The sequence below is a fragment of the Rhinatrema bivittatum genome, chromosome 7 (genome assembly GCF_901001135.1).
Source record: "Rhinatrema bivittatum chromosome 7, aRhiBiv1.1, whole genome shotgun sequence".
NCBI classification, from domain to species: domain Eukaryota; kingdom Metazoa; phylum Chordata; class Amphibia; order Gymnophiona; family Rhinatrematidae; genus Rhinatrema; species Rhinatrema bivittatum.
Window position 1 is genome coordinate 138,777,437 of NC_042621.1, and position 23,813 is coordinate 138,801,249.

Consider the following 23,813-nt stretch of genomic DNA (forward strand, 5'->3'; position numbering starts at 1 on the left):
CCTCCTTCCTCAGTGAACCTAGTTTGCAGCTCTCCAGGTGTAATGAGTAGGTGTATTTCATTTGTATTCAGCCTTCTATTCTTGTAAGAGGTCACCAAACCAAAATTCAGCAAGAGCCTCCCTGACATGTGGCCACAGAGGGACAAACGTTGGATAGTGCTTTTGCTTTGGTGCCTAAAAACATGCAAATGACATTGTGAGTTAGAATAACTATTTCTTAACTGTGTGATTGTAGAGTAGTGTAAACAGATCTTGGGTGCACCTTGGGCACGTGTATATATATCTTTGCAATCACACAACCTTTGTCATGCTGTATTCCTCCTATCATGCTGCTTAAATTTCCTTGGTTCATGATGGCATTAGCATTGGAATGGGGTGGGCTATGCCCAATCAACTTTTCGAGCAGTAGATTTGTACTTCCAACTCTCACACATGCACACAGTTAAAACACCATGGTGCTAGGTGAAAATAGCAGCAGGTTAATTATAAGCTTACAAGAATAATTAGACATTGGGAGGGTTGCTTCAAATAACATAAATGGTTGATTATACACATCACAATAATTAATACAGTTTTATATTAAGCAAAACATACATTCCTTACTAAGGTCAATTAGGGCCCAAAGAATTGGACAGGTCTGCCACTTCCGGAAGTCTGTTGCTTGAAGAGATCTGATCTGTGACAATTCTGAACATTTGTGTACAATTTTGTGATGTACACAAAATAGCTGCAGCTCAGGAGTGTGAGAAGCATCCTCTTCCCTCAACCTAATCACAATTTTCAGGTTTCACAAGGTCAGTGACCTTTTTATTATTTCTGTAAATATTAGTAAAGAGATCTTATGACTTCAGGGTCAGTGAGCTTTCCACTGAGGCCTGTTTCAAAGGACTGAGCATTAGTCTGTGTGACTAATACTTAGACTACCCCATTACATTACATCCCTGGATGGGCACTGAAACCCCTTGAGAAAGTTTTGAATCCTAATGTAACCAATCAGGCCGATACAGTAAGAGCGCGTAAGAAAAAGTGCGGCAGTGCCGGGTGCCCGCTCGTTTGCCGCGCGCACAGTTCGGATCACATACCGCTCGATACAGTATTTAAATTAGATGCAAATGCAAGCCGCGTCCAAAGCGCGTCCATGAAGCTCAATCCATTTTACTGTATAGAGCGCTATACAGCGCCTATACAGTATCCTGGGTGTGCTGGTACCTGTCATTTCAAATGTCATTTGAAATGACCTGAGCGCCTGGATGGACGTCAGAGGTCACGGCGTGCGCTCATGCGCCTTCGCTGCTTGAGCGCCCAAATTGGACGTGCGTTCATGCACCTTCGCCGGCGGGGCTGCTGGAAGCCGCTTTCGACGCCGGCCGTCCCCAGGAGGCAGGGGAGCCGTGGTGGGCGCTTCGGGAGGAGGGGAGAGAGGACTGGGGCTGCTGGAAGCATGCAGTAAGTTTACTTTTGTTACAATTTCTATTTGCTTTAATAACATGTCGAGTCGATTTTCGTCCTGCGCCTTGCTTCGGGAGGGGGGGGGGGGGGGAGGACTGGCAATCCCTGATGCCCGAGCGTAGGAGAACCAGGCCACATCATGTTACTCGCTTGCTCCAACCCACCCACTTATTTGACCGGAGCCTGCCTATTGCGGTCACATCCCTCTAATGCCAGGGTCAGGGTAGGCGGTAAATTAGCGGGTTAAAGAAGTTTCAAAACAGTTGGTTAAAAAGGCGATAATTGGGCCGCACGTTACTGTATGGGAGGGAATAGCTAATCTGATCGTTTACATATCATATACATGCCGCGGGCGGAAAGGGATACGCATTGATTTAAAGAAGCAATAAAGATTGGTAAAAATGGATAGTGAATCGCAGGTTAGACTTACGCGGCCAAATTGTGGGTAGAAAGTGGTTTAGAAACAGGGTAACCGCGGCCACGCTTTACTGTATCGGCCTGTATGTGAGTAATATTACTAATACCTGCAGTTTCACCGCATTCATTGCTTTCCTGGTGCAGCTGGTCAGATGACCCTCAACAAATATATCTAACTCCCATCTAAAGTCTATAATCATCTAACATTTAGTTGCTTCACAAGTCTGACCAGATTCAAGCCATACACACATACATAGGGAATCCAATAGCATTACTTTGTAAACTTTAATACATCACAATCACTTAACATCATTTCCCAATTTATCAATGAATTTAAAACATGTATTAATATGAATACATACACATAACCTTCATAGGTGTATCCATTAATATATCATTAGTGCAAAAGACATGTGCAACCTCAAATGCATTACCACCCCACCGTAGCACCAATAAACTAGCAGCAATATCTTAAAAATAACCCATTCCAAACATACTCATACATTCAACCACACACACTCCCCACCCACAAAAACCAACCCACGCTAAGACCACCAAAACTCTTAAAGCTGAAACTATCTTCATCTGGGCATGCTTAACTTCATGTTTATTTCATATGGGAGCAATCCACCACGTCCCAACAAGGATCCCTGTTTTGCCGCAGCTTCTTCAGGGGACAATTTACTTCCAACTCAACCGGAGATTAGCGAAGCCTTCTGGCCTTCCAACCTCTGAAGCACCACATCTTCACAAAAACCAGCACCTGATATTTCCTTCAGGGAATTAACACAAACATAACAATTATCTGATAAAAATAAAATATCAAACATCAACTCCCTGCCCTCCTTATCACCCACAACATATACATCCGAAAACTCACTTCCTCCACAGATTTAATCAGAAAAACAGCTGCACACCACATATATGGAATCACCACCTGGAATAAAGAGGAAGTAATAAAACTCCTACAATATTTAATACAAAATCACCAAAACACCAATGTATATAAATCACAGAAGCCAACCTTTTGAAAATCTTCAGCATGCTTCACACATTATAATATGCTGCTTCCATCTTCTCTCACATAATCTGCCTTACGTGTACCTATTACAAAGCAAGGTACACAATACACAAGAATCAACTTCTCAAATTTCCACAAAGCTCAAGTTGACAGAAAAGCCCACTATTCAAAACCATTCTTACCTCACAAATTATACAGCTCACCTTCTCCAAACTTCAAAGGCACACCGAATATCTATTCTGTTTAAAAAAAAAAAAAAAAGACTATCTGGATGTCTGACATGCAGATAACACCCTATACTATACTGGCAACACAGGTCAGGGCAACTGTGAACTAATAAAATTGCATTAATATAAGTCTTTATCATTACTATGTGAGAATCACGATAGCAACTTCTTCACGCAAATATGTCTAACTTGTCATTAGTTAGGAGCACCATCATTATCATTACATTTCAAATATATTAACATATGAAAAAAAAAAGCATCGTTTTCCGGTCGGTTTCATACTCTGAACACTTCTATCTGTAAAATGAAGGGATGGATGAGCCACTTCTGCATAAGGGTTTTGTTTCTGTCCACTGGTCTGCTGTTGAGCTTTTGCAGGGCCACTGATAAATGATATGGCCATCCTTGTTTTGTTGTCAAGGAGTAGGCATTATGCTTGCAATGTTGCTGTTTAAGTACTGTTTATTCACTGCCTTTACTACTGCAAATGCTTGTAGATTATAGCCCTGTGGATTATTACCTGATATAGGAAAAACAAAGTCCCAAGTTAAGTTTAAATAAACAAACTTCATTATACACTTCAATAACTTCCTGTACCTAATAAACCCTGCACACAATATAAACACAGACATAGCTAAAGAAGCAGTTGCAGATGCACAACCTTTATTTATCCCTTCCTCCTATTCTAAAGGACAATAAACAATATACAAGACCAGCAGCTACCCAGGAGCTAATACACTCAGACTTACATATAAGACTTCACACATGATATCCTATATAAACTTCAAAAATAAGAAATAAAAGTCAAGGAAAAAAAAATTGAAATCGCTTATGGAAACCCCCAAAACTTTATAGATCTGTTCAGTAAAAGATTATTTTTCCATCTCTAAACAAGGATGAGGAAAATAAAACCCTCTTGATTGTTGAAATCAATTGTATCTGATGATCTTAAAGGTGGCCAAACAGGTGGATAAAGCAATGGTAAAAGCCACAAAGATATTTGGCTGCATAGGGAGAAAAATGATCAGCAGAAAAGGGAAGGTGAAATAGTAACATAGTAATGATGGCAGAAAAGGACCAAATGGCTGCCCAGCAAGCTTAAGATAGTAACTGTCACTCTGTGTAGATTACTCCCATATTTCTCTTAAGGGTTGTAACTGTTGCTTTGTGCAGTTATCCACAAACCTTATGATACCCATAATAATTTCAGCTAGTAACATTTTTTACTGGGTAATGAGCTTTCTTGAAAATTCATAGTGTTGCTTGACGTGCTTTGCTTATGGACTTGGTTGTAGAAGCAGTCCTGTCCTTCTCCCCTTATGTCTGCATATCGGTACCCCAGACTGTAGAAGTCAGGGCCCTCTTGGTTGTTGTCTGAATCCAATTTCCCTTTTCCCTTTGCCGTTGAAGCAGGGAGCAATCTTTCAGTTGCATTAAAAGCACCAAGGCTTATTGGTTAAGGATAGTAATCCTATGCCTTCTGCTAAGGCTAACTGCTGTACCAAAAAGTTAACCCCTATACACTTTTCTCATTTCTAGCCTTTAGAGGATCAAGGGGTTTATCCCATGCCCCATTGAATTCTTTGACTGTTTTCTTCTTCATCACCTCCTCTGGAAGGTCATTCCAGGCATCCACCACCTTTTCTGCGAAGAAATATTTTCTGATATTGGTTCCGAGTCATCCCCGCTGGAGTTTCATTTCGTGACCCCTAATTCCATTGTTTTCATTCCAGTGGAAAAGTTTCAAAGTTCATGCATCATTAAAACCTTTCCAGTATCTGTATCATATCTCCCCTGTGCACCTCCTCTCTTCCAGGGTGTATATATATATATATTCAGATCCTTCAGCCTCTCCTGATAGGTCTTCAGATACAGATCCCACACTATTTTGGTCGCCCTTCTCTGGACTGCCTCCATCCTGTTTCTATCCTTCTTGATATTGCCCCTGTGTAAGTTCTTGATGAAACCTCACTTGGAATACTGTGACAGTTTTGGAGACCAGACCTTCAAAAGAATATAGACAGGATGGAGTCTGTCCAGAGGGTGGCTACTAAAATGGTCAGTGGTCTTCATTCTAAAGCATATGGAGATAGACATGTATATCCTAGAGGAAAAGCAAGCTAGGGGAGATATGATAAAGTCATTCAAATATCTCTCAGGTTTCCGTACCCAGGAGATGAGCCTTTTTCAATGGATCGGAGGCTCTAGAACTAGGGGTCATGAGATGAGGTAGACTCAGGAGTAATCTTAGGAAATATTTCTTTACAGAGAAGAGTGGTGGATGAGTGAAACAGCGTCCTAGTAGTAGTGGAGGCAAAAACAATATCTGCATTCAAGAAAGCATAAGATAAATACAAAGGATCTCTGGGGAAGAGATGAGAATTGTAATGCTGGATTAGTTGAATGGATGGGCAGCCTGGATGGGCCATTCGGTCTTTTTCTGCCATCATGTTTCTATTTTTCCAGAAAAGGGTAGATTAGGAGGACAAGTACTATCTGTAAGAGACTCTCACATAAAAGGTTAATTCATGGACCCCGCTGGACCTCACTGGACTTTTGGCAAGTCTTGTGGGGGTCAGGAGGGTCCCCCAAGACTTGCCAAAAGCCCCTGGTGGTCCAGCGGGGGTCCGGGAGTGATCTCCTGCACTCGGGCCATCGGCTGCCAGTAATCAAAATGGCGCCGATAGCCTTTGCCCTTACTATGTGTCAGGGGCTACCGGTGCCATTGGTCAGCCCCTGTCACATGGTAGGAGCACAAGATGGCGCCGGCCATCCAGTGCTTCTATAATGTGACAGGATCTGGCCAATGGCACGGATACCCTGTCACATGGTAAGGGCAAAGGGCCATCGGCGCCATTTTGATTAGTGGCAGCCGACGGCCCGGGAGCCGGAGGACGGCCCGGAGCGGGAGATCGCTCCCGGGACCCCCACTGGACCACCAGGTACCTGTAAAAAGGTTTTGGGGGGGTCGGGAGGGTGGGGGAAGCTAAGGGGTTACTTTTAAAGGATCGGGGTGGGTTTAGGGGTTATTTTTGTGTGCCGTTTTTCCCGTCCTCCCCCAAAACAATAAGGGAACCCCCATGATCAATATCATGGGGTTTTCCTATCGTTTTGGGGGAGCCCCCGATTTCTGTCGATTTTGAAAATATCGATATTTTCAATCGTCCGAAGCCCGATTCACATCCCTAATTAAGATGGCACGCTTTTCTGATTTGTTTTTTTTTTTATAATGATTATACATTCATTTGTTTCCATTTTGCTCCTGCCAGGACTGTGTCTGATTAAAGCTAAACTTTCTGAAATCCAGGAGACCAAACCAAGAAGGTAATGGAGCACTTCCTTGTTCTGTTTTGCTCTAGTTTCTCTTTTTTTTTTTTTTTCTCTCTCATGCTGTCACCCCACCCTCCCTTCTCGTCATTCAACTCGTATCATCAAAGTCTCTATCCTATGATGTGTACTTATGGTCAGTTTGGGCACTACCAGTTGAATCCTCAAGGAGCATGTGGCAGGATAAATTAGGCTCAAATATATTGGGAGGAGCTCTGGGTCCAACTCATCCTGATGATCTCTTTTAAAGCAGTAATACCATTTAGGGACACATCTACTATTGATGTTTAAATGTCTTCCCCCGTTGCCAGTCCTACATGGACCCAGCGATGCTATGTGGCTTCTTCCCCACTTAATTGTTCAGTCAAAAGACATTTATGTTCCCTAATGCAGGTGGGGTATTACAACAGAGGGTAATAATGTTGACTAGCAGTCATAGCTCCAGGAATTAACTTTAAAAACAGAGATGTAAATGAGCTTCACTTACAAAAGTGACTGTTTATATTTTTTGGCTAGTAATACTGTGAAACTGAGGTGACAAACTGCTTGGTAGTTTGATAGACATGAAGAGAGTAATTTTCAAAGTCATTTTTGTGGGTAAAACAGTGTTTTACCTGCAGAAATGGCCTTTTATAAAATTGCTTGCCTAATATATGTATAATATTATGCATGTAGGGCCTGTGGTGAGCAGAAGCATTCTGGGCATGGGGTTAGGGAGGGTTTGCAATTATACACATACTACTGTTGCATTTTCAAAGGCAAGTGCATATTTTTCTTCAAAAAAATTATGCACACAGATAAAGATAATATGGCCCATTCACATCTGCTCAGCTCTGTAGTTCCTTGTTCTCCCTCAGAGATCCTCTGTGTGTCTCTCATGTATGTGTGAGATTACTCCTTTTAGCAACTTGAAGAGAAACAAAATGGGGGCTTGGAGCCACTGGTTGGCAGTGTGGCTGCTTAGAGTATACCCTTCACTAAGCAGCTATACACACCAAGTATGTGTGGGTGTATGTATATGTGGCATCTGTGTACCACAGATTGTGCAGGATTTAATATTCAGAAGAGGTATTGTGTGAAGGTGATGGTTTCCTCCTCAGGGAACTCCTATAAAGGTTATGAAATATAAGTTGGGAAGGTTCCAGTTAATCAAAGGTCATCTTTTGGTCACAGGATGCTACAAAACACTCTTTTCACTACACTATCCTCATTCAATCCCCCTCTGAATTATTAGTGCATTTCTATGGGATTTGGGGTTTTTATATATATATATTTTTTTTCTTTTTCTTTTTTTCTTTTCATTTACTTCACAAATATTTGTTATTTTTTCACAAAAGAATTTTTAAAGATGGAAGTGGAAGTCTCATACAACGACCCTTTCAATCAACTTCAAATCCATTGAGTTAATGTTGGTCTTTGGTTTATATATTTAATCATTGTCATTCCACCATACCGTCCTATTTTTTTTATTCAAAACCCAAAATACATCCCATCCACTTTACTTTTATTTAAATATTGCAATGCAATTTCTTAGTTATTTAAAAAGATTTTCCATCTCTCACTTAGCTTATCATTGTATCTTGTAACTATGCTAATTGTCCTCCCAACATGGCCATGTTTCAAAATATCCAGATTTCTTCTTCAGGGGAAACTGTTACATGTCCTCTTTGTCTCAAACGTTCTTTTTCACTGCGACGGAATTTACTCTTGCTCACAAATTCACCTCACTTATACTCCTCCTACTGCTCCAGAAACAACCAATCAGGTTCACCCTCTCAACCACTGCACAAAGATAACCAATAGAGTTCTTCGTTAAGTCCATTAGGTATTACTGAGTTTAATTTAAAGATCCATCCTTGTTCCCGGTAGTTTAATTTCACCGCATCATCTGTTCCCCCTTATTGATTGTGTCACTTGCTCAATAGTCCTCCTGAGATCTTCAAACTTATGCCGTTTGTCTATACAATGCTGAACTATAGGTGCAGATAAAGTCCCTGTATTTAATCGTGAACGGTGTTCCACCAACCTCGTTCGTATCTGACTGCTTGTCCTCCCGACGTACACTTTCGGGCACGGACATATTCAAATGTAAATCACATTTGTAGATCTGCAGTCTGTTTTGTATCTTCTTCTTACTCTTACTTTGGACACCGGATCCTGCCATTCTTCTCCTTCTATTGTTTGCTCACAAAAGTCACATTTTTGGCATTTTTCATGTGTTCCCATTACTCTCATATTTTGTTTTTCCATATGAGTATGTACTACTTGATCTCTGTTTGCCCCACGAGATGTTGCAATTAAGGGCATTTCTTCGAATACTTCATGTAATGCCAATACATGCCAATGGCAGCGAATCGAGTTGGCTATCGTTGCTGTAGACGTACTGCTGTAGACGTACTGTGGCCCAACACGCATACCAATCTGTCTTCGTCTCTTCTTTGCTGGTATCCCCTTCCATGGAAAATATTTATGTTGCACAGTTTGAGCAGACATATGTATATAATTCTAAGTGGTGGGAGTGTATTGGCTGTTGGAGTCACTTTATAGATGATATATTTTTCATCTGGAAGGCATCAAAGGATGAACTATTAAAATGTATTAATTGGATGAATTCCTTGAATCCCAGCCTAAAATTTACATATGACACAAGTGGGGCATCGATCACGTACCTCGATGTGGATCTATATACAGACAACAACCAACAAGGACTGAATTATATTAGTCGGGGTAAACAAGCATGGGTGTAGCTTGCTTATTGAGGCGGTTACTATCCCTAACTAATTAAGCTAGATATTTCACTTAGATGCAGTTCCAACACTGCTCTCTACATTAATGGGGGGGGGGGGGGGGGGAAACAGAACCAAAAGGTTACTAAGGGCCAAGAGTAACAGATAAGTATGAGGGGGAAAAAAAAAGAGTGCAAAATCTTGCTGGGCAGACTGGATGGGCCGTTGGTCTTCTTCTGACGTCATTTCTATGTTTCTATGTATGTGCTGATGGTTGTGAGTGAAGGTAAGGTTACCACTATTATAAATCGGAAATCAACAGATTGTAACAATCTGTTAAAGTATCATAGCCACCATCAGCCCTCATTCAAAAAAGGTCTACCAGTCAGTCAATTCTTTCAAGTAAGATGTATATGTTCGATGAAAGAATTTGAAGTTCAGGCCGGCATTTTGACAGAACGTTTCAAAGCGCGGGGTTATCCCAAGGCAGTAATTTAAAAAGCATATAAAAGAGAAATATGCAGACAGAGAACAATTGTTACAATATCGGCAAAGAAGAGATGAAGACAGATTGGTATGCGTGTTGGAACAAAGTACGTCTACAGCAATGATAGCCGACTCGATTTGCTGCCATTGGCATGTATTGGCATTATATGAAGTATTCAAAGAAATGTCCTTAATTGCAACATCTCGTGGGGCAAACATCAGAGATCAAGTAGTACATACTCATATGGATAAACAAAATATGAGAGTAATGGGAACACATGAAAAATGCCAAAAATGTGACTTTTGTGAGCAAACAATAGAAGGAAAAGAATGGCAGGATCCGGTGTCCAAAGTAAGAGTAAGAGAAGATACAAAACAGACTGCAGATCTACAAACGTGATTTACATTTTAATATGTCCGTGCCCGAAAGTGTACGTCGGGAGGACAAGCAGGCAGATACAATCGAGTTTGGTGGAACACCGTTCACGATTAAATACGGGGATTTTATCTGCACCTATAGTTCAGTATTGTATAGACAAACGGCATAAGTTTGAAGATCTCAGGTGGACTATTATTGAGCAAGTGATGCAATCAATAAGGGGAGGAGACTATGCGGTGAAATTAAACTACCTGGAACAAGGATGGATCTTTAAATTATACTCAGTAATACCTAATGGACTTAACGAAGAACTCGATTGGTTATCTTTGTGCAGTGGTTGAGAGGGTGAACCTGATTGGTTGTTTCTGAAGCAGTAGGAGGAGTATAAAAAAGGTGGATTTGTGAGCAAGCGTAAATTCCGTCGCAGTGAAAAAGAACGTTTGAGACCAGAAGGACATGTAACAGTTTCCCCTGAAGAAGAAATCTGGATATTTCGAAACATGGCCATGTTGGGAGGACTCAGAGGGAACAGGGAAAGCCATCGGGGCTCCCCTAGGGCTCGGCGTGCACAAGTGTGCACCCCCTTGCGCGTGCCGACCCTGGATTTTATAACATGCGCGCGCATGTTATAAAATCGGGCGTAGATTTATGTACGCTGGGTTGCGTGCACAAATCTACGCCCGCGCGTAGGTACTAAAATCTGGCCCTCTGGTTTTTCTCCTGTCAACTTTCTATGTTTTAAAGTGTGATGACTGATAAGTGATAGGTAAACAGAAAGTAGCTAGATTGACTAGTTAATTGTAATTAACATATGGCATTTTGCATGAGCATATTCTTAACTCCATAGAAAGATATGTTAACAGATTTTGGATTATAAAAGTGAAGGATGAAATCTTCCTTGGTTTGGGAAATGTAAGCACATATACAGTATGATATCTATCACTGTCTCTGTGCAGTCTCACGATCAATGGTGACATCACATGCTAATGGCATGCATGCTAGTGCTCTGTTAAGAGGAGTAATAATTAAGTCTTAAATCGCCAAAGGATTGTAGAAAATTCCATTTGATATGGGGAAGTTATATTCTGTTATTACCAATGGAGTTGCAATGAGCTTTTCAGCTTTCTTGAGCTAAAGAAGATATTAGGATAAATTTGTACCTTAGCTTCATTGAGTTCAACGGAAGTATGGGAGGGTGGAAAAGGCGGGCTGGGTAATATGGGTTAATCTTGATAGCTATGTCTTGTATGTTCTTGAGGATGATTATTGTTAACACTCATAGAAACATAGAAATTATGGCAGAAAATAACCATATGATCCATCCAGTCTGCCCAACACGCTTATGCTAGTATCTGCCGTGCAGTGCAGGTTATCCCCATACTTTTCGGTTTCCCAGACCATAAAAGTCAGGGCTCTGCTTTTTGAATCCAGTTTCCCTTTACCCTTGCCGTAGAAGCAGAGAGCAATGATGGAGTTGCATCAACAATATCAACGCTTATTTGTTAAGGGTAGTAACTACCACACCAGCAAGTTACCCCTATGCACTCTTTTCTTCATTTCCATTCTCTAGCCTTTAGGGATCCACAGTGTTTATCCCATGCCCCTTTGAATTCTTTCACTGTTTTCGAATTCACCACCTCTGGAAGGGCATGCCAGGCATTTACCATCCTTTCCATGAAGAAATATTTCCTGATGTTAATTCTGCGTCATCTTCCCTGTAGTTTCATTTTGTCACCCCTAGTTCTACTGATTTCTTTACAATGGAAAAGGTTTGACAATTGTACATCATTAAAACCTTTCAGGTATCTGAAGGTATGTATAATATCTCCCCTGCACCTCCTCTTTTCCAAGGTATACATATTCAGATCCTTCAGCCTCTCCTCATAAGTCTTCTGATGCTGATCCCACACCATTTTGGTTGCTCTTCTTTGGACCGCCTCTATCCTGTCTTTATCCTTATGAGATATGGGCACCAGTACTGAATGCAGCACTCCAAGGACCTGTACAAGGGCATCACCACCTCCCCTTTTTTTTTTCTTACTAGTTTTTACTCTCTCTATGCAGCACAGCATTCTTCTAACATTATCTATTGTCTTATCACATTGCTTCACCACCTTCAAATCACCAGACACTATCACTCCAAGATCCCTCTCTCAGTCATAATACTTGTCATACTGGATCAAACCAAGGGTCCATCAAGCCCAGTATCCTGTTTCCAACAGTGGCCAAGCCAGGTCACAAGTACCTGGCAGGATCCCAAGGGGTAGATAGATTCCAAGCTGCTTATCCCAACAATAAGCAGTGGATTTCTGCAACTCTCCCTTAATAATTGTTAATGGACTTTTCCTCCAAAAACTTGTCCAAACCTTTTTAAAGGCAGCTACACTAATAGCTTTCACCACATCCTCTGGCAATGAATTGCAGAGCTTAATTGTGCATTGAGTAAAAAATATTTTCTCTTATTAGTTTTAAATGTATTAGCCAGTAACTTCATTGTGTGTCCCCTGGTTTACTTTTCAAAAGAGTAAATAACTGATATAACGTTTACTCGTTCCATTCCACTCATCATTTTATAGACCTCTATCTCTTCTCCAAGCTGAAGAGTCCTAACCTCTTTAGCCTTTGTTCATAGGGGAATTGTTCCATCCCCTTTATCATTTTGGCCAACCTTCTCTGTATCTTTTCTAATTATGCTATATCTTTCTTGAGATGTGGTGACCGAAACCGAATACAATACTCAAGATAAGGCCACACCATGGAGTCTGTTTACATTAGTCTTTCACCGCCCATCACATACAGCTCTTTTGGACTACTGCAACTCCAGATGCATCACTCTTCAATTCTGGGTATTGAATCCCAGTTGCCAGATCCTTGACCAGTCTTCAAGCTTTCTTAAGTCGCTTTTCATTTTCTCTACTCCTTCAGGCATGTCCACTCTGTTGCAGATCTTAGTATCATCCGGAAATAGACAAACTTTACCATCCATCCATTCCGCAATGTTGTTCACAAAGATATTGAACAGAGCCGGTCCCAAGACCGATCCCTGTGGCACCCCACTAAACATTGTTCTTTCTTCAGATTAGTTCCATTTACCATTACACATTGTCTCCTGTCAGTCAACCAGTTTGCAATCCATGCTACTACCTTGGCACCCACTCCCAAGTTTCTCATTTTGTTCATGAGTCTCCTATGCGGGACCGTATCAAAAGCTTTACTAAAATCCAATTCTCTAGTCACCCAATCAAAAAATCAATCAGATTTGTCTGACAGAAGCTTTCCCTGGTGAATCCAACCTGCCTCGGGTCGAGCAACCCACCGGATTATAGATAGTTCACCATACTTTATTTTAGCAGAATCTCTTAATTTTCCTACCACCGAGTTGAGGCTAACTGGCCTGTAGTTTCCAGCCTCCTCTCTGCTCCCACTCTTGTGAGATGGGACCACCACTGCTCTTCTCCAATCTTGCGGTACCACTCCTGTTGCCAGGGATCCATTGAACAGATCTTTCAGCAGACTCGCCAGCATATTTCTGAGCGCCTTCAGTATTCTGGGATGTATCTCATCCGGCCCCATGACCTTATCCACTTTGTTTTCCTAGCTATTCCCATACATTCTCTTCTGTAAATGGAGTTTCATCAACTCCACCCCCGACCACAGTCTTGTCAACCTGCAATGATCCTTCTCCAGGGTCTTCTTTAGTGTTTAATATTTCTGCCATTTCTTTGTCTCTCTCCACACATTGATCTTTGTCACCTTTCGGTTTCACTATACAACTTCAGACCTTTCTCTGATATATCTGAAAAATGTTTGTCACCTCCCTTTACCTCCTTGGCAATCCTTTCTTCTGCCTGACTTTTTTGCTTTCTTGATGTCTTCCTTCGTCTCCCTCAGTTTCATCAGATATTCTTCCATGTGTTCCTCTTTTTGGGATCCCTTATACTTCTTGAACACTGTTCTTTTTGCCTTTATTTTTTCAGCCACTTCCTTTGAGATCCAGATTGGTTTCTTATTCCTCTTACTTTTATTTACTTTTCTAACATACAGGCCGATACAGTAAGGACGCGTTAGAGTGCGGCAGTGCCGGGCGCACCCTCGTTTGCCGCACGCACAGTTCTGATCACATACCGCTCGATACTCTATTTAAATTGCTTGCAAATGCAAGCCGCGTCCAACGCGCGTCCATGAAGCGCAATCCATTTTACTGTATAGGCGCTTTATACAGCGCCTATACAGTATCCTGGGTGCGCTGGTACCTGTCATTTCAAATGTCATTTCAAATGACATTTGAAATGACAGGTACCAGGAAGTGGATCCCAACTTTAACCAAAAGAAAACCTAAAATCCCCTCCTCCCGAAACGACTCGACATGTAAAGTATTGTGAATAAGTGTAACCAAAGTTAACTTACTTTTTCTTTCTTTCAGCCCTTTCTGCCCTCCTCCGGAGGTGCCGCGGCTCCCCTGCCTCCCGGGGGCAGCCGGCGGCTTCCAGCGGCCCCTGCCGGTGAAGACGGACGAACGCATGCCCGTAGTGCACGGGCGCTCAAGCCAGCGAAAGCGTATGAACGGGCGTGCGTGACGTACGCCGTGACGTCACGCACACCTGTTCATACGCTTTTGCTGACTTGGGGGCCCGTCAATTTGGACGCTCAAGCCACCGAAGCGCATGATGTCACGGTGTACGTTCATACGCTTCTCTGGCTAGAGCGCCCAATTGACGGGCCCCCAAGTCAGCAAAAGCGTATGAACGGGCGTTCGTGATGTTCATGTGCTTTCGCTGGCTTGAGCGCCCGTGCACTACGGGCGTGCGTTCGTCCGTCTTCACCGGCGGGGGCCGCTGGAAGCCGCTTTCGCCGCCGGCTGCCCCTGGGAGGCAGGGGAGCCGCGGTGCGTGCCTCCGGAGGAGGGCAGAGAGGGCTGAAAGAAAGAAAAAGTAAGTTTACTTTGGTTACACTTATTCACAATACTTTACATGTCGAGTCGTTTCGGGAGGAGGGGATTTTAGGTTTTTAGGTTTTCTTTTGGTTAAAGTTGCTTTGGGAGGAGGGGAGAGAGGACTGGGGCTGCCCCGGAGACTGGCACTCATGGACGCGGCCGGGGCTGGGGGAAAGTTTGCTGTCTACCCTTACCCTTGCCTTTAACGCAGGGGTAGGGGTAGGCGGTAAATTAGCAGGTTAAACGCGCGGCTAAACTGCAGGTTAAAAAGGTGATAGTCGGGGCGCACTTTACTGAATGGGGGGGAATAGCTAATCCGATCGTTTACATCTCATATACATGCCGTGGGCGGAAAGGGTTACCCATTGATTTAAAGAAGCGGTAAGGATGGGTTAAAAGGGATAGTGAGGGGGCGCTGTTCTGCCGGAGACGGTGATGGCCGCTTAAATTTGAGCTCTCCCTCCCAGATTATAAAAGTGCTGCTAAAGGGACTTTTTACTCGCAGAAAATTGCAGGATATATAGCCTAACTAGAGCGGGTACTCTCTATGATGGCAGGAAAGCGGAAAACCACTGACTTGAAGCAGTTTTCCTTTTCTAAACTACCGCCTGAAATGTCGGAGGTCCACGAGGCTAGGCCGGAGCAGGCCGCGCTGGAGAGTGCCGCAGTAGATTCTGATGTACCCCCGGGAAGCGCGGCAGTCACAGAAATCGAGGTCCCGGCGAGTATAACTCAGCTGCGAGATGAGATTCGGGGCTGGTTTATAGAATTTCGGGCGGATCTCAAGACTCATAAACAAGACCTTCTAGCCTCTATCTCTGACCTCCGGGAGGATTTCGCAGCGCTGGGACAGCGTGTAGATGAGGTTGACGTCCGGACCGAGGGACATGCGGCAGCTATAAATACTTTAAATGAGCAACAGGGTGCCATGAGCGATGAGCTGTCCTCCCTTCAAGATAAACTAGAGGATCTTGAAAATCGCTCTCGCCGCTGCAATCTAAGGATCCGGGGTGTCCCTGAAACGGCAGCCTACGCTAACGCCGGTGAGGTCGCTGGGCTTATATGCAAGTTTCTTCTTAATGAGGGCAATATACCTAATCCAGACCCCTCGTCTCAGCCGGCTATCAAATTGGAAAGGGCACACAGGGCACTTGGACCCAGGTCTGATGCCAAACCCAGGGACTTGGTGTTGTGCTTCCACAGTTTTGCCCAGAAAACGGCGATCATGGAGGCGGCCAGGAAACAGAACAACTGGATGTGGGAAGGACACCCTATCTCCATTTTCCAGGACCTAGCCTCCATCCCGCTATGGCGGCGGTTCGAGCTCCGGGAAGTTACCGCTTTTCTGCGCCAGGAAAATATCAGATATAAATGGACTTTCCCGTTCGGGCTACAATTTGATGTGAAAGGGTCAACACACAGGATTAAAACCCTGCATGCCGCAGTGGCGGTCTTGGAGAAAGCAGGCTTTCGCCTCCCCATTGCCACTAATCAGCCCAAGACTGCCTCCCGTAAATTGGTTGACCAACCTAGGTGGCACAGGGTGGGCAAAGGTGGTAAACGCCTTCGTAGGCACTCAGAAGAATCGAGAGCAGCCCTATCGGATCAAGGTTGACTTGCTAATGCTTCCAGTTTCCGTCCTGGATTCATTTACAGTTTAGGTACCATTGATGGTCACCTGTTTCAGATGTATCTCTGTATATCTATTTATGCTTTAAGGATTCAGAGATCTTCTGCGAGTCATGTGTGTTTGTATTGCCATGTTCTTAGTTTATGATATCTTCTTGAAATGTATGTAATCTGGGGGGGAGGGTATTGATGGTGGTTGTTCCCGCCCGGTTTGGAGGCCCTCCTGTTCATGGTTCTCACCATCTCTTGTGATGGATGGTGGGGGGGAGGTGGGATGGGAGGGGGGGATTGGGGGGGTGTTTCTTCTCTAACTGGTTGGTTACAATATCTTGTTTATATGAACAGTCCATGGCTTAAAATTGTGGGAGTACATAGTTCGCCAGGGGTCATCTTACTCTATAGATTATGGCGGGGATGTTGAGGTTTGTCTCCATTAATGTCAAGGGTCTTAATCATCACCATAAACGGGCCCTGTTGGAGAGGGAGTTGGAGACCCATAAAGCTACGGTTGGGTTTATACAGGAGACCCATCTCCGTAAGCGATATGAACACTTACTGCGCTTTCGGCAATTCCCACATGGGTACCTAGCGGCAAGTACTAAAGATTCTAAATTTGCGGGTGTGGGAATCTTATTAGCCCGGGATCTCACGCATGAGGTTCTTGCATTTGTGCCCGATCCTCACGGTAGATATGTGATAGTGAAACTCCGCATCGGGGACGAGGTGTTCACTATGGTCACTGTATATGCCCCTAATACGGGACAGAGCACCTTCTTCCGCAAACTGGACAATATCTTGCTTATGCATGCGGAAGGACCATTGATATTAGGGGGGGACTTTAATGTCACGCTGACTCCCGCCTTGGACAATTCCGGGCAGTCTTCACTTATCTACCGGGGAGCGAGGTCCTCATTACTCTCTTTAATGGCCCGGTGGGATCTTAAAGATATCTGGCGCCAGAGGTTTCCAATTACAAGAGCTTATACGTTCTACTTGCACGCACATCAATCCTATTCGCGGATTGATTTTTTTCTGGTGGACTCTAGGATACAAAATCGAGTGGTTGGGGGGGACATTGATCCCATCACTTGGATGGATCATGGCCCAGTAACTATGGTAATTACATTATCCAAGGCCCTTTCAGGACAAAGATTTTGGAGGTTAAATGAAACTTTATTGGCAGATAAGATCTTTGTGACGAAATTGGGACAAGAGCTGCTAGCTTATTTTCAGCGTAATGACAACCCAGAGTGTGCGCCGCCATTGCTGTGGGAATGTTCTAAGGCGGTGGCTCGCGGTCTGCTTATTTCGCAGGCGACATATTGTAAAAAGGTGAAGGGGGAACGTAGAGCACTCTTGCACGACCTTATTGCCCAATTATCTAGGCAACATCAAGTCAGGCAAAGCCAAAAAATCTATAATCAGCTAGAAAAAGCCCGGTCGGAACTTCAGTCGCTAGATCTTGCCACGACTAATTTGGCTTTAAATATTACCAAACAGCAGTTTTACGAGGAAGGGGATAAAGCAGGCCGCATGTTGGCCCGACGTCTAAAGGTGGTCCTTGCCCAAAACAATATAGCTAAACTTAAAGACCCCATGGGTGAGATGGTCACGACTTCTGACGATATTCGTCACTGCTTCACGGAGTTCTATGCGGCTCTTTATGCTAAAGATCCTGCTATAACTGACAAGGATATTGACTGTTATTTGACTCTGGTTGCTTTACCGACTCTGACCCCCGAACAGCAAGAGAGGCTAGAGGGACCTATTACTGCTGCTGAGGTCCAATATGCCATTAAATTGTTGAAGGTGGGCAAGGCTCCAGGCCTTGACGGCCTCTCAGGGAGTTACTATAAAAAATTGACGCACACCTTGGCCAAGCCCCTCACTGACATGTTTAACTCTTTGCAGGGCGAAGCGCGGCTAGCTCCCCATTCTAATGTAGCGGGCATCACGGTCATCGCAAAGCCGGGGAGGGACCCTGACCTCTGCGGCTCTTACCGTCCGATCTCTCTGATCAACCTTGATCTTAAGATACTAGCCCGGGTCTTAGCGGAACGCTTGAAGATTATATTACCCAATTTAATTTACAATGACCAGGTTGGCTTTATTCCAGATCGAATGGCCAGTGACAATATTCGCAAAGTAATTGATCTGATTGACTGGGTACAGGTTAAACAAATACCAGCAGTCCTCCTGGCCATTGATGCTGAAAAAGCCTTTGATCTGGTTCACTGGCCCTTCTTATTTAAAGTCCTGCAAAAAATGGGCTTTGGTCCATATTTTCAGTGCTGGGTACAGGCCCTCTACGACTCCCCACAGGCTAGGGTAAAGGTGAATGGTGGTTATGGCCCTTGTTTCCCTATTCAGAGGGGTACTCGGCAGGGATACCCTCTGTCTCCGATGCTTTTTGCCCTTTTTTTGGAGCCGCTGGCCTCGAAGGTCCGAGCTTCCTCCCAGGTGGTGGGAGTTGAGTTACAGGGCATTCACTGTAAAATGTCGCTTTTTGCGGACGATGTCCTCTTTACGCTGACGAATCCCTTTGATTCTCTCACGGCTGTGAGGGGTGAACTGGAAGCTTTTCAGAGAGTAGCGGGTTTCAGGGTCAACCACGATAAATCTGAGCTCTTGAACCTTACTCTGCCACCCTTGGAAGTTGAGCGTATAAAGGTGGTGTTCCCCTTCCGATGGGCAACCCATTTTATTAAATATTTGGGGGTTCATATCGGAGCACGTACCTCTGATTTATTTCGCCTTAATTACACCAAACTTTGGCAGAAAATTGAAGGGGATCTACATCGTTGGGGCAGGGAAGCCTTCTCTTGGATGGGACGTATTGCAATTCTGAAAATGAATGTGCTTCCCCGGTTACTATATCTGTTTTCTACTCTCCCCATATTAGTGCCTAAAACGGTTCTAGCGACTTGGCAAAGGAAGCTCTTCGGATATATCTGGAGGAGGAGACCGCCCCGGGTGTCGCGTGCTGTCCTTTATCTCCCCCGTAGAAGTGGGGGGAGGGGAGTCCCTAATTTGACATGGTATCATGGGGCAGCTCAACTACGAGCTATTATTGCCACCTATCAACAACGTGATGTTAAGCAGTGGGTCCGAGTAGAACAAGCCATGATAGCTGTCATGCCTATTCAAGCTCTGTTTTGGCAGCCCAAACACACATACAGGCCTCTTGTTTACTTACCTGGGGCGTTACGGACCACTCTTGCTGTGTGGGCTCAGTGGCGTAACCAGCTTGTCGGACCCTATAGGTATTTTCAGTTGACTCATTTGTTCCATAACACTGATTTTCAGATGGGCTTCCGGTCCCCAGTTTTTCATAGCTGGCAACAGCAGGGAGTGGTCACTATCAGTCATTTATGGACAGGTGGGGAGGTTTTATCTGCACAGGAGTTTCTGCACAAATTTCAAGGGGGAATGGGAGATTTTCTGGGAGTGGCTCAGGTTCGGCACTTCCTACAGGGGATTCGGGCTGCACAGATGTTACGTATCACTAAATCCCTGTTTGAGACCTTTTGTGATAATGCTGATAAGCTAAGAGGTGTAATTTCTAAATTGTATGGGTTGTTAAATGCATTGTCCCCCTTTGCTTTCCCTCACCTTAAAGCATGGGAGACTGAGTTGGGAGTTAGTGTTTCAGATGATGACTGGGAGGTTGTTTTTCATACTACAGCCAAAAGTTCCATCTCTGCAGCCATACAGGAACATTGTTATAAACTATTGTATAGATGGCACTTGACCCCAGCTCGGTTACACGTTATGTTTCCACAGCGTTCTGATAAGTGTTGGAGACGGTGTGGCCAGGTGGGCTCCTATCTCCATATTTGGTGGACCTGTCCCATTGTAACTGTCTTCTGGAATACAGTCGGTAAATGGTTGCGGGCTGTGCTGGGCATGGACATCCCCATGGGACCTCTCCAGGTCTTGCTGAATTTGCCTTGCGAGGATATGGACAAATTTCGGCAAGTCTTTATTTCTCAGGTGTTTATTGCAGCCCGTTGCGAAATTGCCAAGGCCTGGAAACAGCCTGTTTTACCTTCTCTCTCAGTGGTGTTACATAGACTACATATATGTCATCGTATGGAGCACCTTACTGCGTTGCGCAGGGACAAGGTCGCTAAATTTCAGCGCATCTGGGAACCTTTTCTAAAATGGATTCAAAACCAATCTATCTAGAGTGTCGGGGGACTGGAGCCCGGTTGGCTTTGATTGCCTGGACCTCGTACTTTCCAGGGACTGTTCGCCTTATTTACTCTCCGGTGGACTTGATATTACTGACTGTTCTAGTTCATGTTTTTTCTCTTTGGTGATTTGTACTACGAGATATGTTTAGATTATTCTGTATTGGAGTGGCTATAGAGAAGGGGTGGGGAGGGGAGGGGAAGGGGGTCTAGGAGACTGTTTGTTTGAAAACGGTATTGGTCTCATTATGCTATTATGGTATGTTGTCTGTTTAAGGTGATCAATAAAAATTTCATATACACAAAAAGGGATAGTGAATCGCGGGTTGGACTAATGCGGCCAAATTGTGAGTAGAAAGCGGGTTAGAAGCAGGGTAACCACGGCCGCACTTTACTGTATCGGCCTGATAGACATTTGTTGCCTTTATAGTTGCTCTTTTTAGTTTGGCCCACGGTTGTTCCATCTCTCTCATTTTCTTCCAGTCTTTTAGTTCTACTGCCAGGTGTGTACCTATTTCAACAAAGTCTGAATTTTTGAAATTCAAAACTTGGATCTTGTGTGACCAATCTGTATCCTATTTGTTATATCAAACCATACCGTTTGATGATCATTGGCGCTCAAGTGGGCATCCACTCAGACGTTAGAGACATTATTCCTGTCACTGGGCACTAAGTTGAGTATAACTCCCATCTTCATGTGTTCCATTACCATTTGTTTGAACAGAGCCCCTTGCAAGGCATCCACTATCTCTCTACTTCTATTAGATTCTGCAGAAGTGATTCTGCAGTCTACATCTGGCAGATTAAAATATCCAACAAACACTTTTCCCTTCTTTCCCACCTTTTTGGATGTCTTCTGTTTGAGTTGGAGGCCTGTAGACTAGTTCAGTAAAAATGAATACACCATCTTTTTTTTTTTTAAGGATGCCCCATAATGCTTCTTCTCTACTCCATGTTCCTTGTAGTTCAGTTGCATGGATATTGTTTTTGATATAAAGAGCTACTCCTCCCCCTTTTCTGTTCTCTCTGTCCTTTCTTAACAAGTTATAGCTTGGTATGACTGTATGCCAATCATGAGAATCTGTGAATCATGATTTCGTAACAGCAACAATGTCCAAGTCTGCCTCTACCATTAGGGCCTGCAGGTCTGGGATTTTATTGCCCAATCTACGAGCATTTGTGGTCATAGCTTTCCAATTTTTCTCCCTCCCCCCCCCCCCATTCTTTAGTTTAAATGTCTGATACTATATGATCTGAATTTCTCACTTAGAATCCTTCTCCTTCCTGCTACAGACAAACATAGGCCATCCTTACTATATAGCCTTTTACTGCTCCATACATGACCCTTGCCTCCAATGTATCCAAAACCACTTTCTGCACACCAGGTTTTGAGCCAGAAATTGAAACTATCCATATGGCATAGACTTTCTTTTCCCTGAACAGGTAGTACTTCCAAAAAGGCAATAGTTTTTGCCATGTGCTTATCTTTCCTAGATTTTGGAAATCTTTCTGTACTTTGTGGATACCTTTTTATATTGAAGTCATTGATGCCCAGATGGATGATAACACTGATATCAATATTCCTACTTTGAATATCTGGTTTGAATTTCTACTAGCTGAGGATCCTGGAAGGCATGTAACTGTTGTCACCATCAAAATGTCCTCCCAATTGGTTCCCCTGATGATCGAGTCTCCCAGCAGAAGCAGCTTTCTATTATGATATTTGGTCACTTTTGAAAGGCTTCTTTCAGATATCACTTCAAATTCTATTGCTGGTGTTTTTTCATTTTCCAACGCAGAATAGGCATTATGTAGGGGTAACAGTGGGGAGAGTAGTTGTCTCTTCATCACAGGCCTTATTTTCCCAGAACCCACTGTTATCCAGTTAGTTCTGGGTTTTTGAATCCTGGATGTCGTCTGACATCTCTGTGGGAGTGAGGGTTGATGCATAGGATGCTGCAAAGTTGGGGAAGGTTGGGTATTTGTCTATCACATGTCTTGCTCTACCAGAGCCCACTCTATACCATTTTTTCTTTTGTTTCTGAAACCCCTGTGAGAGAAACTGGATGGTTCAAGGAAGGGGAGGTTAATTGAATTCTCCTCAAAGATGATTCAGCTCCATTTTCAATGCAGACAGCTGAAGGCAAAAGGGACAACCTTTTGATTCTCTAAATGACAGGCCTTGGGACATAAGCACCATAGTTGTTACATTGAATGAAAGACATTTTGTTAAATTATCACTAATGCCTTAAAATCCTATGAATAAGGTATGGTAAAATTTAGGCTTTAGCAAAAGATTTTTAATAGGCATTTGAAATAAAAACTAAAAATATTAAAAACAAGTCAGTAAAGATTAATAGGCAGAATATAAAAGCCAAATTTTACAAGTAATATGACAGTTTAAGTTTCTGTTATCTGAGCTGTAAGGAACTACTATGTAATAGGATGTGAAGTAATTGAAGATAATGAACTAGGAGTCCAGGGAAGACTATATAAGAAAATTAATCTCGGGTGGGTGGGTAGAGAGATAAGGAGGGAACTAAACAGTTGAGATTACTTGTAGGCAAAAAAACAATTCCACTTAACTTGTAGCTGCCCTTTTCAGGAAGGCCTGTAGAAAATGGCTAAGTTCTGCCACAAAATGCTGGTTTCCAGGCAAATAGACTCTAAAAAGAACCCTTCCCCCTAGACACTCAGATAATAAAAAACTTAATATCAATAAATATATTAAAAAAGAGGGGTAATAAATGCTGCCAGCCTGATGTCCTCAGCTCGATTTGCTGGTATGTCAGATTCCAGACTGCACTGAAAACAGTAGAGTGATGGATTTTGTAGTGTGGGAATACTTTGGCATTAGTTTACAAAACAAAGGATGATGCCTTTCTTCTGTTCCATACTGAATGCTTCTTTTAGTATGTACATTTGTACAAATTGAAAATATATAAGTATAATTGAATATGGAGCTCCAGCCATTCTCTTTCAGTTGTTCCCTTACTGCTTATATGATTCTTAAATAACACTTTGTT

The 23,813-nt window shown here is 43.3% G+C and overlaps 1 protein-coding gene across 3 annotated transcripts in view; it reads left to right on the top strand.

Moving 5' to 3' along the window:
• Positions 1 to 23,813, top strand: part of SLC38A7 (solute carrier family 38 member 7) — a 54,044-nt gene that overhangs the window by 23,619 nt on the left and 6,612 nt on the right. For all 3 annotated transcript variants that reach the window (XM_029609238.1, XM_029609241.1, XM_029609239.1), the window contains exon 10: positions 6,384 to 6,438. In XM_029609238.1, the coding sequence (XP_029465098.1) occupies positions 6,384 to 6,438 (55 nt within the window). The remainder of the gene's footprint in view (positions 1 to 6,383; positions 6,439 to 23,813) is intronic.